This window comes from Lycium barbarum, chromosome 8 (assembly GCF_019175385.1).
Source record: "Lycium barbarum isolate Lr01 chromosome 8, ASM1917538v2, whole genome shotgun sequence".
Taxonomy (NCBI): domain Eukaryota; kingdom Viridiplantae; phylum Streptophyta; class Magnoliopsida; order Solanales; family Solanaceae; genus Lycium; species Lycium barbarum.
Window position 1 is genome coordinate 127,471,113 of NC_083344.1, and position 12,830 is coordinate 127,483,942.

At 35.2% G+C, this 12,830-nt stretch overlaps 2 protein-coding genes across 3 annotated transcripts; one reads left to right on the forward strand and one right to left on the reverse strand.

The window, feature by feature from the left end:
* Positions 1-189: 189 nt before the first annotated feature.
* Positions 190-1,338, reverse strand: LOC132605464 (uncharacterized). 2 transcript variants are annotated; one of them, XM_060318607.1, is made up of 2 exons: positions 1,239-1,338; positions 190-1,131 (listed from the first exon to the last, which is right to left on the reverse strand). In XM_060318607.1, the coding sequence occupies exon 2, from the start codon at positions 1,062-1,064 to the stop codon at positions 561-563; it is 504 nt and encodes a 167-aa protein (XP_060174590.1). In that variant the 5' UTR covers positions 1,065-1,131; positions 1,239-1,338; the 3' UTR covers positions 190-560. The 2 variants fall into 2 exon arrangements, with proteins under 2 accessions (XP_060174590.1, XP_060174589.1); XM_060318606.1 differs by having other exon boundaries at positions 1,210-1,338.
* Positions 1,339-5,457: 4,119 nt separating this feature from the next.
* Positions 5,458-12,119, forward strand: LOC132607269 (uncharacterized). Its single transcript, XM_060321169.1, has 10 exons — positions 5,458-5,681; positions 6,640-6,863; positions 6,978-7,086; positions 8,038-8,377; positions 8,877-8,946; positions 9,057-9,124; positions 9,226-9,341; positions 9,424-9,530; positions 10,844-10,980; positions 11,543-12,119. Exons 1-10 carry the CDS (start codon positions 5,601-5,603, stop codon positions 11,779-11,781), a joined length of 1,491 nt encoding a protein of 496 aa, XP_060177152.1. The 5' UTR covers positions 5,458-5,600; the 3' UTR covers positions 11,782-12,119.
* The last annotated feature ends 711 nt before the right edge of the window (positions 12,120-12,830 follow it).

A 12,830-nucleotide genomic window follows, 5' to 3' on the forward strand; every position in this document is an offset into this window, starting at 1 on the left:
ATCTTTTCTAGTTAATTAACTAAATGCATAACCAGTAGAAATAAACCAGCACCTGTATGAATAAAGTGAAGTTCAGTATCTGTATGAATAAAGTGAAGAAATACATATAAATGCCTCATGGAAATCTTTTCATAAAATTTCACTTCTTTACACCATAGCTGAATACAAAAAGCAAAAAAAAGACTAATACACCATAACTGTTTCTTTTCCAGCTTCAAAACAACACCAGCAGTGAGCCAAAAAAAAAAAATCATTCCTACTAAACTGCTGATGACTTGCTAGCAAAAACCATAGCTAATACATGACTTCCAATTAAAACTTACAGTACTTGCTAGCAAAAACCAAATACAATCATGACTTCCAATTAAAACTTCTTTGCACCATAGCATAGAAAACGTAGCTGAATACAAAAAGCAAAAAAATAAATAATACACCAACTGTGCCTTCATCTTACTTATAGTTAGCAAAAAAAAAAAAAAAAGGAGATCATTCCTACTAAACTAGATCAGCGAGATTATGTGTCTTCATCTTACTTACAAGCCAAACTATTAGTGATGCATTCATTTATTTTTGCTTCTACCTTGCTGCTTTTTACCTCTACCGCGCTGATTTTTAATCCTACCATGCTGATCAAGAAAGTGACTCCCGGTCGCACAACGCTTACGAATAATTTTACGCTTCTGCCTCATTGATGATTCACCATCCACTTCATCGTTGGAATCATCCAACTCATTACCTTGTATCTCAATATTGCAGTCCTGCCCATCATCTCTATTAGTGGCCTCAGGGATATCGATGGACATTTGCACAGGCGATGAGTTAAAAACAGGACCATTCTCAACAAATATATTCTCCAAAGACGAAAGACTCGGATCTCCTGAATATTGTGGAGTTTGTGGCGTCATGTATGGCACAATTTGAGTAGTTGTTGGTTGATATGTCATAGCTGATGCCTGAGTGAATTCGTGAGTGTCGCCTCTTGAAGTGGAACTAATATTACAATTTGTTGTTGCTGGATCATCTTCCGGGACTGCTTGGGCATCTTCCTGATGCATTTCATCCATTTCGATAGACACTTGACCTCTCTTAATAGCACGTTCCCTCCTACCAGCAACACCACCTTTTCCTCGCCTACGAACAGAGGGACGTATATGGTCAGCATGTACTCCATTTTTTTTTATAATCGGCTTGTAAATGAATTCTATCAGCCTCGTGCACATATGTCAAGCACTTTTCACCTTCACTCCGCACCATTGCACGAAACATATAAAATTCCTCAAATAATGGCTGATCACCGAGTGATTTTGCTTTATCAACCACTGAATGAATATAACGCACCTATGTGAAACCACATCAAAATCATGCATCTTTAGAATAGTACAGTAATACTCTGTCCCAAATGCATTTTCATGGAACCAAACAGTACCTTTTTAATTAGATTACTAAAAACCCAACTATATGAATTTAAATTTATACAATAAATGTGGATTGAGAACCTGAAAATTAAATTGATAAATCCTGTGACTTATGGGTGAGTTGTTCATTCAATATGGACAAGTCGAGTGGACCCGGATCCATCTGACATGTATTATTTTCCGCCATAAAACAAAAATACCTACACAAGTGAATATTTTCTATGAAACTTATTTTCTATGAAACTTCTATGCTTGCTTTGCCTAAAAAATGTGAACATCACATCTTCTTAAGAAAGTGAAAAAACAGAGAAAAAAACTCTGTATCTTCCCAAACGAAAAACCCAGAAACAAGAATACTACCTTTTTTTGAAGATAAAGGGAGAAATTCGTCATACCATTATCTTCTAATCCAGAAATTGAAAGTTTGAAATGTAATCCAGAATTCTTCCACTATACTAGTGTGTGAAAAAACACATACCTTAATCACAGTATCCTGTTCCAAGCTTCTTAATCGATTTTTTGCAAGCAAAATCGCACAAAATACTGAGCTTTGAAAGTTTCACATTTAAAATTTGCAGCAAAAAATCGAATAAACTTCACAATCTATATCATCGGAACAAAATCAATTTGCAGAGATAGATAAAATAATATATGGATCGAGTAAATTTTGTTGTTCTCCCGGTGATAGCGATGTTAGGGTTTTATTTTGAAGAGGGGATTTAGGTTGAAAAGGAAAATTTATTGAATGAGGGTTTATTTTGAAGAGGGGATTTAAGTTGAAAAGGAAAATTTGTTCAATGAGGGTTTACTGCTCAGTTGTATATTTATTCGCATATATTAGAAAACACTGAACGACGTCATTATTTTAAATGAAGAGACAAGTAATAGTCGTGGTCTTAGGATACGTAATAGGACTAAATCGTTACTGTCAGTAACGACTTTTATTTTAACGCCGTCCACTTATTAGCTGTTTTTCCCGTCAGAATTTTTGAATAAAATAATGTCTAATACGTTACTCAGGAATACGTTTATGCTAGTTCTGTAAAAAAAATTTAAAACGTATTATTTTGGTGAATTGGTTTAAATAATAGCTTATTTTGATCAAAAATTCTTATTAGTGCCTCTAGTCTTCCAGCTGATAAGGCTAGTGGGATTAATTCTTAAATACATAGTTTGAACTGGGAAAGCCATATGGGTCCTATTTCAACATATTTTTGCATTCCAACCGAATTGAAACTTGAACGGAAACAATGCTAAATACACTAAAAGTTTAATTTTATAGGAAGATCAACAACTCAATTGGAGAATTAAAAAAAGAAAAGAAAAAACTTAATTTTGATAATTGGGTCTCCTAAAATTACCCCAACTTCTGTAAATACAAAAGATGAGTGTTTACAACAGATTTTAAGTGATAGAAATAAACTGCATATCACAAACAAATATGTTGAAATAGAGATTTGATTGATAAAGAATGTGGGTACAAGATCTGTATACGCCCTTGATTTTTGTCTCCTAATATTTCTTCGTAATTCGAGGGTCATTAGTAGCTTATTTCTCGAACGTAGGATGATTTGGATTTGGATATGTGGATTTTCTTGGGATGTATTTGATCTCCATGAAAGGATATTGTGGATCTTCTTGAAGTATTTGGTTGCCAAGAAATATCTGGCCACATATTGATCTCTTGTTGAATACGCATGAGTCTATGGGATATTTCTAGATGCCTCTTAAAGTGAATATTTGTCCTTTATATAGGCTTAATCTGGGGTTTAGGGTAGAGTAGTCTCTAAGAAACCCTAATGGATATTGGGCTTGTTTTGTAGAGGGGTGAAGGTATAGTCGAGTAGAGGACCCAGCAGGGATGGTAGACGCTGGATTGAGTTGAAGCTTGTAAAGAGTTGAAGTCATTTTGTGGGTTTGTAGCCACCTCTTTTTTTTTTTTTTTTTTTTTTTTTTTTTTTTGCTGATATGTCTTTTTTTTAATTGGTCTATTTCCATGTCATCCGCTTACCTTCTGTTTGGATGGTTGTTTGCCGTTGTTCATAAATGTACAGTACGGTATGGTACAGTATGGTGTTGTATTGTATTGTACTGTATTAATGAACACCATGTTTGGATAGACTGTGTCGTTTGTTGTGGTTTAATAACATTTGTATTGTTTGGTTTGACTGTATGGTATTGTATAATAACTTGTAAGTTTACTAAAATACCCTTAACTCTTAATTAGAAATTAGTTTATATATATTAATAAAACTCAGGTAAAGAATACAGTAGGAACTTTAAAAAATAAGTAGGTATTGGGTGGGGTAGTGAAGAGCTGGGTGGTTGTGGGATGAGGGTGGGAGTGAGTGGTAGGGTGGGGGTGGGGTTGGGTGGTGGAGAGGTGTGTGGTTGTAGGATGAGGGTGGGGGTAATGGGTGGTAAGGTGGGGGTGAGTTGTTGTGGGGTGGAGTTGGGCGGTGGTGAGGGGTAGTGGGTGGTGGTTGGGGTGGGTGGCAGAGGAGTGGGGTAGTTGGGGGTGGGGGTGGATGGTAGGGCAGGGGTGAGGTGGGGGTGAGTAGTAGGGTGTGGGTGGTGTGGGATAGATGGTGAAGGGTGGGGCAGGGGTGGGGTGGGATGGACCATGGTGGAGGGTGGGGCAGGGGTGGGTGGGTGTGAGTGGTAGGATGGGGGAGGGAGTGGGGTATAATGGAGAAATAAAATACGTAACCACGGAAAAACCACCAAATCCGTGGTTACAAAAATTGGGACTTTTCATGGTTATATAACCATGGAATGAACCATGGGTTTACAACACCATACCACATAATTTTAAGAACAATGGAAACAAATATAGTTTCATAGAAAACCATACATTAATGAACCACGGGAAACCACCATCCAAACAGGGGGTTAGATACTTCACGGGCGTTTAGATTTTAGTCCCGACTATTTTTAGGGGTTTAATAGGTACGTTTCTAACAAGATAAAGTGTTACATAGAACAAGATTTAGTTAAGGGGTCTAAATAAAAAAATGGGACAAGTTTAAGGGGCTATATATGTATTCAGGCAAAAAGTAAATTTTGGACGGATTTCCCATTTTGGATGGTTTTTAATTTTTGGATGGATTTCCCATTTTGGATGGCCTTTAAATTTTGCCTCAAATATGATGGTCTTTAACTTTGTCCCTGCTTCTTATTTAATGAAAATTTGTAGGTCAAAGTAACCTTATCTATGACCTAATTTCGCAAGACATAAGTTTAGAGAACTTTTGCCTTGTCCGGCATAAGTTATGTAAGAACTAAGTTAAGCCTTGTAAGGTATAACTTGTGGGTTCTGAATTGAACTTATGCCTCTGTCGGTATAAGTTCCATAGGAATTAAACGGCACAAGTTGTTATGCCTTGTAAGGCACAACTTGCTTTATATTATGATACGAAAATATAAACTTGTGGGTTTTGAACTGAACTTATAACTCTGTAGGAATTAAACGGCATAACTTGTTATGTCTTATAAGACACAATTTGTGTTATATTATGATACGAAAATATAAACTTATGCCGGATGATTTTTTTGTTTTTTCGATGTCAGAGAAATTTTTGGCCACTTTTTGTTACTTAAATGCTGAAGGGTAAAAATTAAAGACCACACATTTGCGGGGCAAAAAATAAACCACCCCAATACAAGGGCATTCGTTCGAATGAGTGGTACCTTTTCTTTAGTAGTAAGTTTAAAGTTGTCCCTAAGTATCATTACACCAAAATCTAAAAATAGACGAAACATAGCACAAATTGTACTTCAAATGCGAGTTTCATTATAAAAATTGTACTTCAAATGTGAGTTTCATTAAATATTTTCTATTTTCACAATTCCAACTAAATTTAAGAATCAGAGTTTGCAAGTTTGGTAGACATCGGAAGTGATAAAAAGTATTCACTTTTGAAAAACTTAGGGGACCAAAAATGATTAGATGATACCTAAGGGACTATTTTAAATCTACTATGTAAGATAAGGGACCATATTTGTCATTTTTCACAAGGGAATTACATATTCTAACCTTCCATGGCTTCCCCAAGCAGCCTCTGTTAATTGCTCCAGGTTTAAATTATTTTCTGGGTTTGAATTTAGTGCTGTCATTTGCTAATTAGTAATTAGTATCACTAATTTAAGATTTTGCCTTGTTATTTACTGAGACTTAGTTTCTCCATGAATATGGAGTCAATTTATGAGATTGACCGTGTTGCTGAATTTATCTCAGCTAAAGGTTTCCGTCGAGTTGCACTTCAGGTACATATATTTTGTTTCTCCAAATTTACAGTTTTTATTTTTTAGAAATACATTTGATATTGTCTACATAAACCCTACAAATACTTTTTTTTCTCTTTTCTTTTTCCAATTAAACTGAATGACATAAAATTGATATTCTGAATTTGGATTGTTGTTTCCCGTGGTTTGTTAATATACAGTATGGTGTTATATTGTATTGTATTAATAAACACAATATTTGGATACACTGTATCGTTTGTTGTGGTTTAATAACATTTGTATTGGTTTGTTAGACTGAATGGATAACTTGTAAGTTTACTAAAATACCCGTAACTCTTAATTAGAAAATAGTTTATATACTATATCAATAAAACTTAGTTAAAGGATAAAATAGGAACTTTAAAAAAATAAGTAGGTGGTGGGTGAGGGTGGTCATTGAGTGTGTGTTGGGGGTGGTGCAGGGGTGGGTGGTGTGATATGGGTGGTTGTGGGATGAGGGTGGGGGGTAGTGGGTGGTAGGGTGGGGTTGGGTAGTGGTGAGGAGTAGTGGGTGATATATAAGAAGAATATTAGGGGTAAATATGTTCTTGAGTTGAAATAATCTCTTCTGACAAGCTTGTTGCTTCAAGAAGGTTGTGAGCGCTGCTTCTACAGTGTGCGGGCTTCTCCATTTCATGGCTAGTTTAATCATGATAAAGCATTCGAACCCCAGTTCTGTGTGGAAATATTTGATACACAGCTCAAATTTCCTTGTTGAGAGCAACTTGTGCATTTATTCAAAGTTTTTTCATATATAACGTCTGCTGGAAAAACAATATATCTGAGGAATGTAGAGCAAGAGTTTTTTCTTTCTCTTTCTGTTTCTTTTTCTATTCCAAATCATTTGAGAAGTAGTACAGTTGCTTGCTAAAGGTGCATGTTATGGAAGATCAGTGGCCTTTGAATGGTAAATGATAAGTTTTTTTGTTTAAACTGCCAGTTCCCAGATGAACTATTGAAAGATTCGACGAGGATAGTTGCTGTTCTACAGGAAAAACTTCGCTCGTTCAACCAGTTACATACCGGAAGTAATGGAGATGTAAAGGATGTGAGGCTGTATGTAATGGCGGATACTATGTATGGAAATTGTTGTGTTGATGAAGTTGGAGCATCTCATGCCAATGCAGACTGCGTTATCCATTATGGTCATACTTGCTTCAGTCCGTGAGTATTTCATGTTTATGATTTTCATCACAGTGATCACACTTAGCTTATTTTGTGATTCTTTCTAAACGGTTGACGAAGTTAGTGTTTGGATTTTGACTATTTCTGCTGCAGGACGTCAACTCTTCCCGCATTTCTTGTCCTCGGGAAAGCATCACTAAATGTGCCACTGTGTGCTCAAAAACTATGCGAGTATGCTATAAAAGCTGGAAAACCTATTTTGGTATGATTAACTCCTACTTCCTTTGTCTATTGTTTGCTTCTGCATTGGTTTATCATTGGAAAATTGCAATAAGCATATATTGTCTAGTACAATATTAGCGTGAAAATGTTTCTTTTTCACTCTGGTTAATATTGGTACATATTGTGGAGTGAAACTAAAAGCTTATTGTTAGCTATTAGTGCTTGGTCAGTGATGGTTATTTTATATCAATTTGGTTCAGTTTAGTGGTTGATTTAAATAGTAAGATTGATCTAGTTACCTTTCGCTGATCCTTTATTTGACATTTCTTGTTTAAAACACAGAAGTAAATAATGCTTTCTTGAAATTTGGAAAATTGAATGAGAATTTCCCTTGTAGATAAAACAAAACTTTATATATTGAGATGTCACAAGTACAGGACAAAAGGCCAAGAAGCTTCAAATCTTTTCCTGCATTAGGAAAGAACGAGTGTCTGGATAATATGAGTTTTAGGCCCCAATTTCCAAGGTATCAGAAGCAGGTCCTTTCTAAACCTGAAGGGCCATATCTTTACATGGAATCAGAGCTAGAGCCAGGTCCTTCCCTGTTTGGGCCTCTATAACCTATGTTATATTGTCCACGCTCCAATTGGGCCTGGGCATAAAGGGGGTGCTAGAGTCCCACACTGGCTGGGGAATGGATTGTTAGTCTGCTTATATATGAACTTGGACAAACCTCCCCTCATGAGCTAGCTTTTGGGGTTTAGTTAGGCCGAAGTGCCATATTTTTACAACTTCCTTATGTGATTCATAGTGCTGGGAGGTTTTACCATCATGATTTCTGATTATTCATACAGCAATAAGAACTGTCAGAATTTTAAATTCTCTATTGGACTAGGTAAGGACTTCTATGCCACTCAAATGTCTCCAAAAAAATTGATAGTCTAAATTCTACATTAAAATGTTTTTTGAAGTGTTTTGCTTATAACTGCAGGTTCTTTATGGACTTGAATATGCACATGCAATCACAGAAATCAAAGCATCAGTTGGTACTCAATCATGCTCCAAATTGGAAGTTCGTTATGCTGATATCACGTCTCCAGTTATAACTCCATCAGAAACTTTTAGCTCGATGATTGAGAAACCAGAATTAAGTGATGGTCAATGTGCAAATGGCTGTTCTACTGAGGAGAACAATGCATCGTACCATATTGGAGGGTTGACGTGGTCGTTACCTGTGGGACACAGGATGGAGGACTACTTGCTTTTCTATGTTGGTTCAGATGACTCAGCCTTTGCCAATACATTAATGTCATATAATACTTGTGAATTAGGTGTGGATATTATTTAATTGAATGCAAAGTTGTCATTGTTTTCCTTTAAATTGTATGGCTGTGAAGACTGTCTTTCAGATACATTAGAATTGCCTGTTTCTCCCTGGGAATTGTCTTAATGTTCTGAGTCTGCAAAAATCCTCCATCTAATACTATTTATTTTCATATCTCTTCCACTTCCTGATCTCAACAATATATGATTACTGTTCCTTTCTTTTTCCGTTGCTGGTCTAGTAAGATGTGCTTTTAACTTTTTGTCAGTCCAAACGGTTCTCCTAGTTAATAATATTGAAGATGAAAAAAGTATTAACTTTTTTTGTGTTGCTGAAATTTCTCTCTTTTATTCTTCTTAAAAAAAGAAAGAAAGGAATCATTGTCTCTTTGATTAGAAGATTCGTTTTTTCAGTAGGATTTATCTGTAGACAATTCTCTCTGTTGTTAGTTCTGTGTTTTGGATGTTACTGATTGTTGTCTTCTATGTTCTCTGAATTATTCCCAGTCAGATATGATGCTATTGAAGATCTTTTGGTGAATGACTTTTCTCAGCAGAAAAGGATTCTTAAGCGTAGGTATTATTAGCAACTCTTATGTATCATTCCCTTAGTTTCAACTTTGTTAGCTTTCTCTTTCTTTGATACTCATGGTTTTTACAGATTCTGTTCTAATGATGTCTCTGCAGGTACTTTCTTATTGAGAAAGCAAAGGATGCTAGCATCATAGGGATCTTGGTAGGAACACTTGGAGTAGGTACTTTCTAGTATACATACAACTTATCTGATTTGGATTTGTATGTTTTATTCCTTTGCAGTAGGTAGACTAAGGCTTTTATTCTTCAATTATTGGTGCAGCTGGTTACCTCCACATGATTCATCAGATGAAAGACCTGATAACACGAGCTGGGAAGAAAGCCTATACTTTTGTTATGGGGAGACCTAACCCTGCAAAACTTGCCAACTTTCCTGAGGTAAATCACCTAAGTTTCATGATGTTCAGAGGTATTTTTTATGATTTATTGGTTTGCTGAAGTTCTTGCTGTATTTCTGCAGTGCGATGTCTTCATTTATGTTTCTTGTGCACAAACTGCTCTTATGGATAGTAAAGAGTTCTTAGCTCCAGTTATTACTCCTTATGAAGCAATGATTGCTTTCGGCAGGTAGTATTTCGAACTCCTTTCCAAGTTAAGCTCAGTCACGTTTCTTTTAGTGATTAGATATTCTGTTAGCTTTAATAGTACCAGTTCAAAGAAAAAAGTTATTCTGTTAGCACTGCTTTTCTTTAGAAGAAGTTATTTTATTAGCCTTCATCCACGTGCTGTGGAAGCTCATTGCATCATGTGCTGCTGAGTAGCTGGATTGGTAGCTTTTCTTGATGTAGGATAAAAGTAAGGATTAAATTAGGCGACAATGGGGTTGTATGTAGGTAAGTTGGGGATGTATTTTCTAGGATTTCGAAGACTGAAGCAGTACTTTAGCTAGATTAAATAGTGTTGAAGTACTCAATCATAGCTTTTTGGGTTTCTAGAGAGTTTTACCTGTGTTGAGGTTCTGGCTCAATTAAACTGTTTGGAGATTTAGGATATGTAAGCTTTGTACATTCGGAGGGTTGGAGCTACAACCAGTAGAAAAAACAAAAAAGTCAAGAAAAGAAAAGCGGAGACGCTAGACAAAAGTTTTTTATTATGATTTTTAAAGCATTCTTAATCTATAAATTTGTCACTGTTGTACTACCTTTTATGTCAGTATCCGCTCTGTCCCATTTTATGTGACACATTCCTTTTTAATATGTCCCAAAAAAACAACACTTCTCTATATTTAGAAACAATTTAACTTTAAACTTCTCATTTTACCCTTAACGAGATGATTTATAGCCACACAAATGTTTATGGCTTGTTTTAGATAGGGTGCTCTTAGTGGTGATAGCTCTTGACTTCCAACTAAGGGCTGGGAGTTTGAGTAAGCCAGGAGGGGAAGGGAATTAAAAAAAGACAACTCCAGCCTAAACTAATATTACATTTTGAATATATATTCGTAGGATAGGGACCTCTGAATTGTTACTACTTTCAAATCTTAATTCTATCGTATAATGATTTCCAAAAGCCATTTAAGTGAAACTCACGTCATCAATTTGGTGTAATTTGAAATCCTTCTCTTGTGGTTCATGACTATGACTTGAATCTCTAATTTTTCTCACTATAAGATAATTGTTGTGAACATTACTGGAAGGAGTCAATGCAGAAAAATGAGAAAAGGACTGAAGTTTTTCTTCTTTACAAGTGCGTGCCAGCCTCTATTGTTGGTTACATTTGGAAAAAGGTCGTCTGATTAAATAATGTGCTTCAATAAATTGGAAAAATCGATGAAATATATCACTAATAGTCACGTTTATACAGACAAGCTGGCGATGTTTCTTTTGATTTGTCTAGACGAAGCAGCAATCTTTTTAAATCGTTTAATCAATCTTTTCCAGAGGAAACGAATGGACTGGGGCTTATGTGACAGAATTTCGGGATTTGATTACATCTTCCCCCATGGAAGCGAAAGACCAGTCAGAAGCGCGGTTTTCATTCATTCAGGGTGGATATGTGGAAGATTTTGAACAGCAAGGTAGATTCTTCTGCTTACATGTTTTTTTTATCAAGATGAATCTACCATAAAACTGTCGAGTATCATTTCTTGAATGAGTTATACTGTCCATTTTTCTTTACTTCTGGATAAGCGTGATTTTGATTATGACTGTTATGGATAAGCAATTACTACAACATAAGTTTTATTGATGGTCTTTATACTTTTTAAGTTCAGGAATTAGGTTTGTTTTAAGATATAGTTTCATGATATATTTTTCGGTCTTGGAAGTTCTCTTTTCCTCTATTCAGCAGTGTAAATGGAGTCTTTTTGATCCTGCAAATTCAATTTTCCTTATTTCATAGCTATGCTTCCAATACTTTTTTTGGATCGAGGTTTCAGAAGAAGGGAAGCTCTATTTTTTCATTTAATTTCTATTGATCTTGTGCCGACCCCAACTTGTTTGGGATTGATGCGTATTTGTTGTTCATTTATATTGATCTAGTGGGTGTGTGTGATTACTTCTGCCTGTATATGGTGCCTTTTCTTTTGTTATTACTTGAAGGTGTTCTTCTTATTAAGGTTTTAAGTGTCTTTTCTTCAGAGATTGAAGATGTTGAGGATGGAGTTTCTGCTTTAGTAAACATCACAGAGAAGGCACTGCGTGTTCGTGACAAGGACTCGCAAACTCTAAAAACTGGAACTGCTAAATCTGGTGCAGAGTACTTCGCGACTAGGTCATATCACGGGCTTGATATTCATCCTGAAAATAATTTCCCCGAGCCGTTTTTAATTGGTAAAAGTGGGAGGGCATCAGGGTACAAGAATGAAACTACACAATAAAATTTGTGATAGGAGCCACTATACATTCAAGCTGAATTTGTGGAGATGCAGCAGGCATCATAAGGCGCTAAAAAGATTTGTAACATTGTAATATCAGCAGCTTGTGTATACTTTTTGGTCCCAATGGCTGTTTTATTTCTTAGTCATTGTATGCGTATATAATTTTGATAATCTTAGGGCCTATAAATTTCTTTTGACAATTTTGGAATAGTTTCTTTTTTTTTCATAAGACCTTTTTCTTCTCTTTTTGTTGTTGTTCGTAGTGGCAATGTTTTCTGTTTAACGCAATTGTTCTTTGAATCTGTATAATATGTTTGGGTAACGTTACTGTTCTTTTCCACTGATTGCACGTTACAGTTTTTGAGTACAAATTACCTATAAGCTATGGCTTTGAATACTACTTTCTGCCTAGGAAGTCTTTTTTTTTTTCCCTTGAAAAATATTCCGTGGTATACTCTCATTGAATTTATATATTGAAGTTAAGCTAAAACCATACTCATAGTAAAGTTAGCGATTGACATAGCTCTTTTTCTGACTATTGAATCCTTTCATTCGGCAAGAATGTCATGAGATGGAATCACAAATCATTCAATAAGGCATGATTTGGGATTTCAATTTGAGGTTTCAAAAATTTTAAATGTAAAATTTGACTCAGAAGTTTATATTTTATAAAAAAAAAACCCATAAGTTGATAGATATTTTTAACAATTACTCCCACCAACCATTTACCAACCTCATTAACTTCACAAAAGTAGTTACATTGCTATTCATGTTAAATTGTCGTTTTTATTGAATTAAAGTTTGATCAATTGATGTTAGATTTTTTAGAAAGGCTTTTTAATAGCGTATTAATTTTGTTATGAACTATATTTTGCTCATTTGGTAAGATTGTACAAGAATTGAGAATGTTTTGATAATTTTCACAACTTGTGAAGTTTTTATGTCTATAGAAAAAAATATAACTTAAGAAATTTAAATTGCATGTTCAAACATAATTTCAAATCATAATTTAATCTTATAATTTCAAATCATGTTCAAACGGCTCCTGA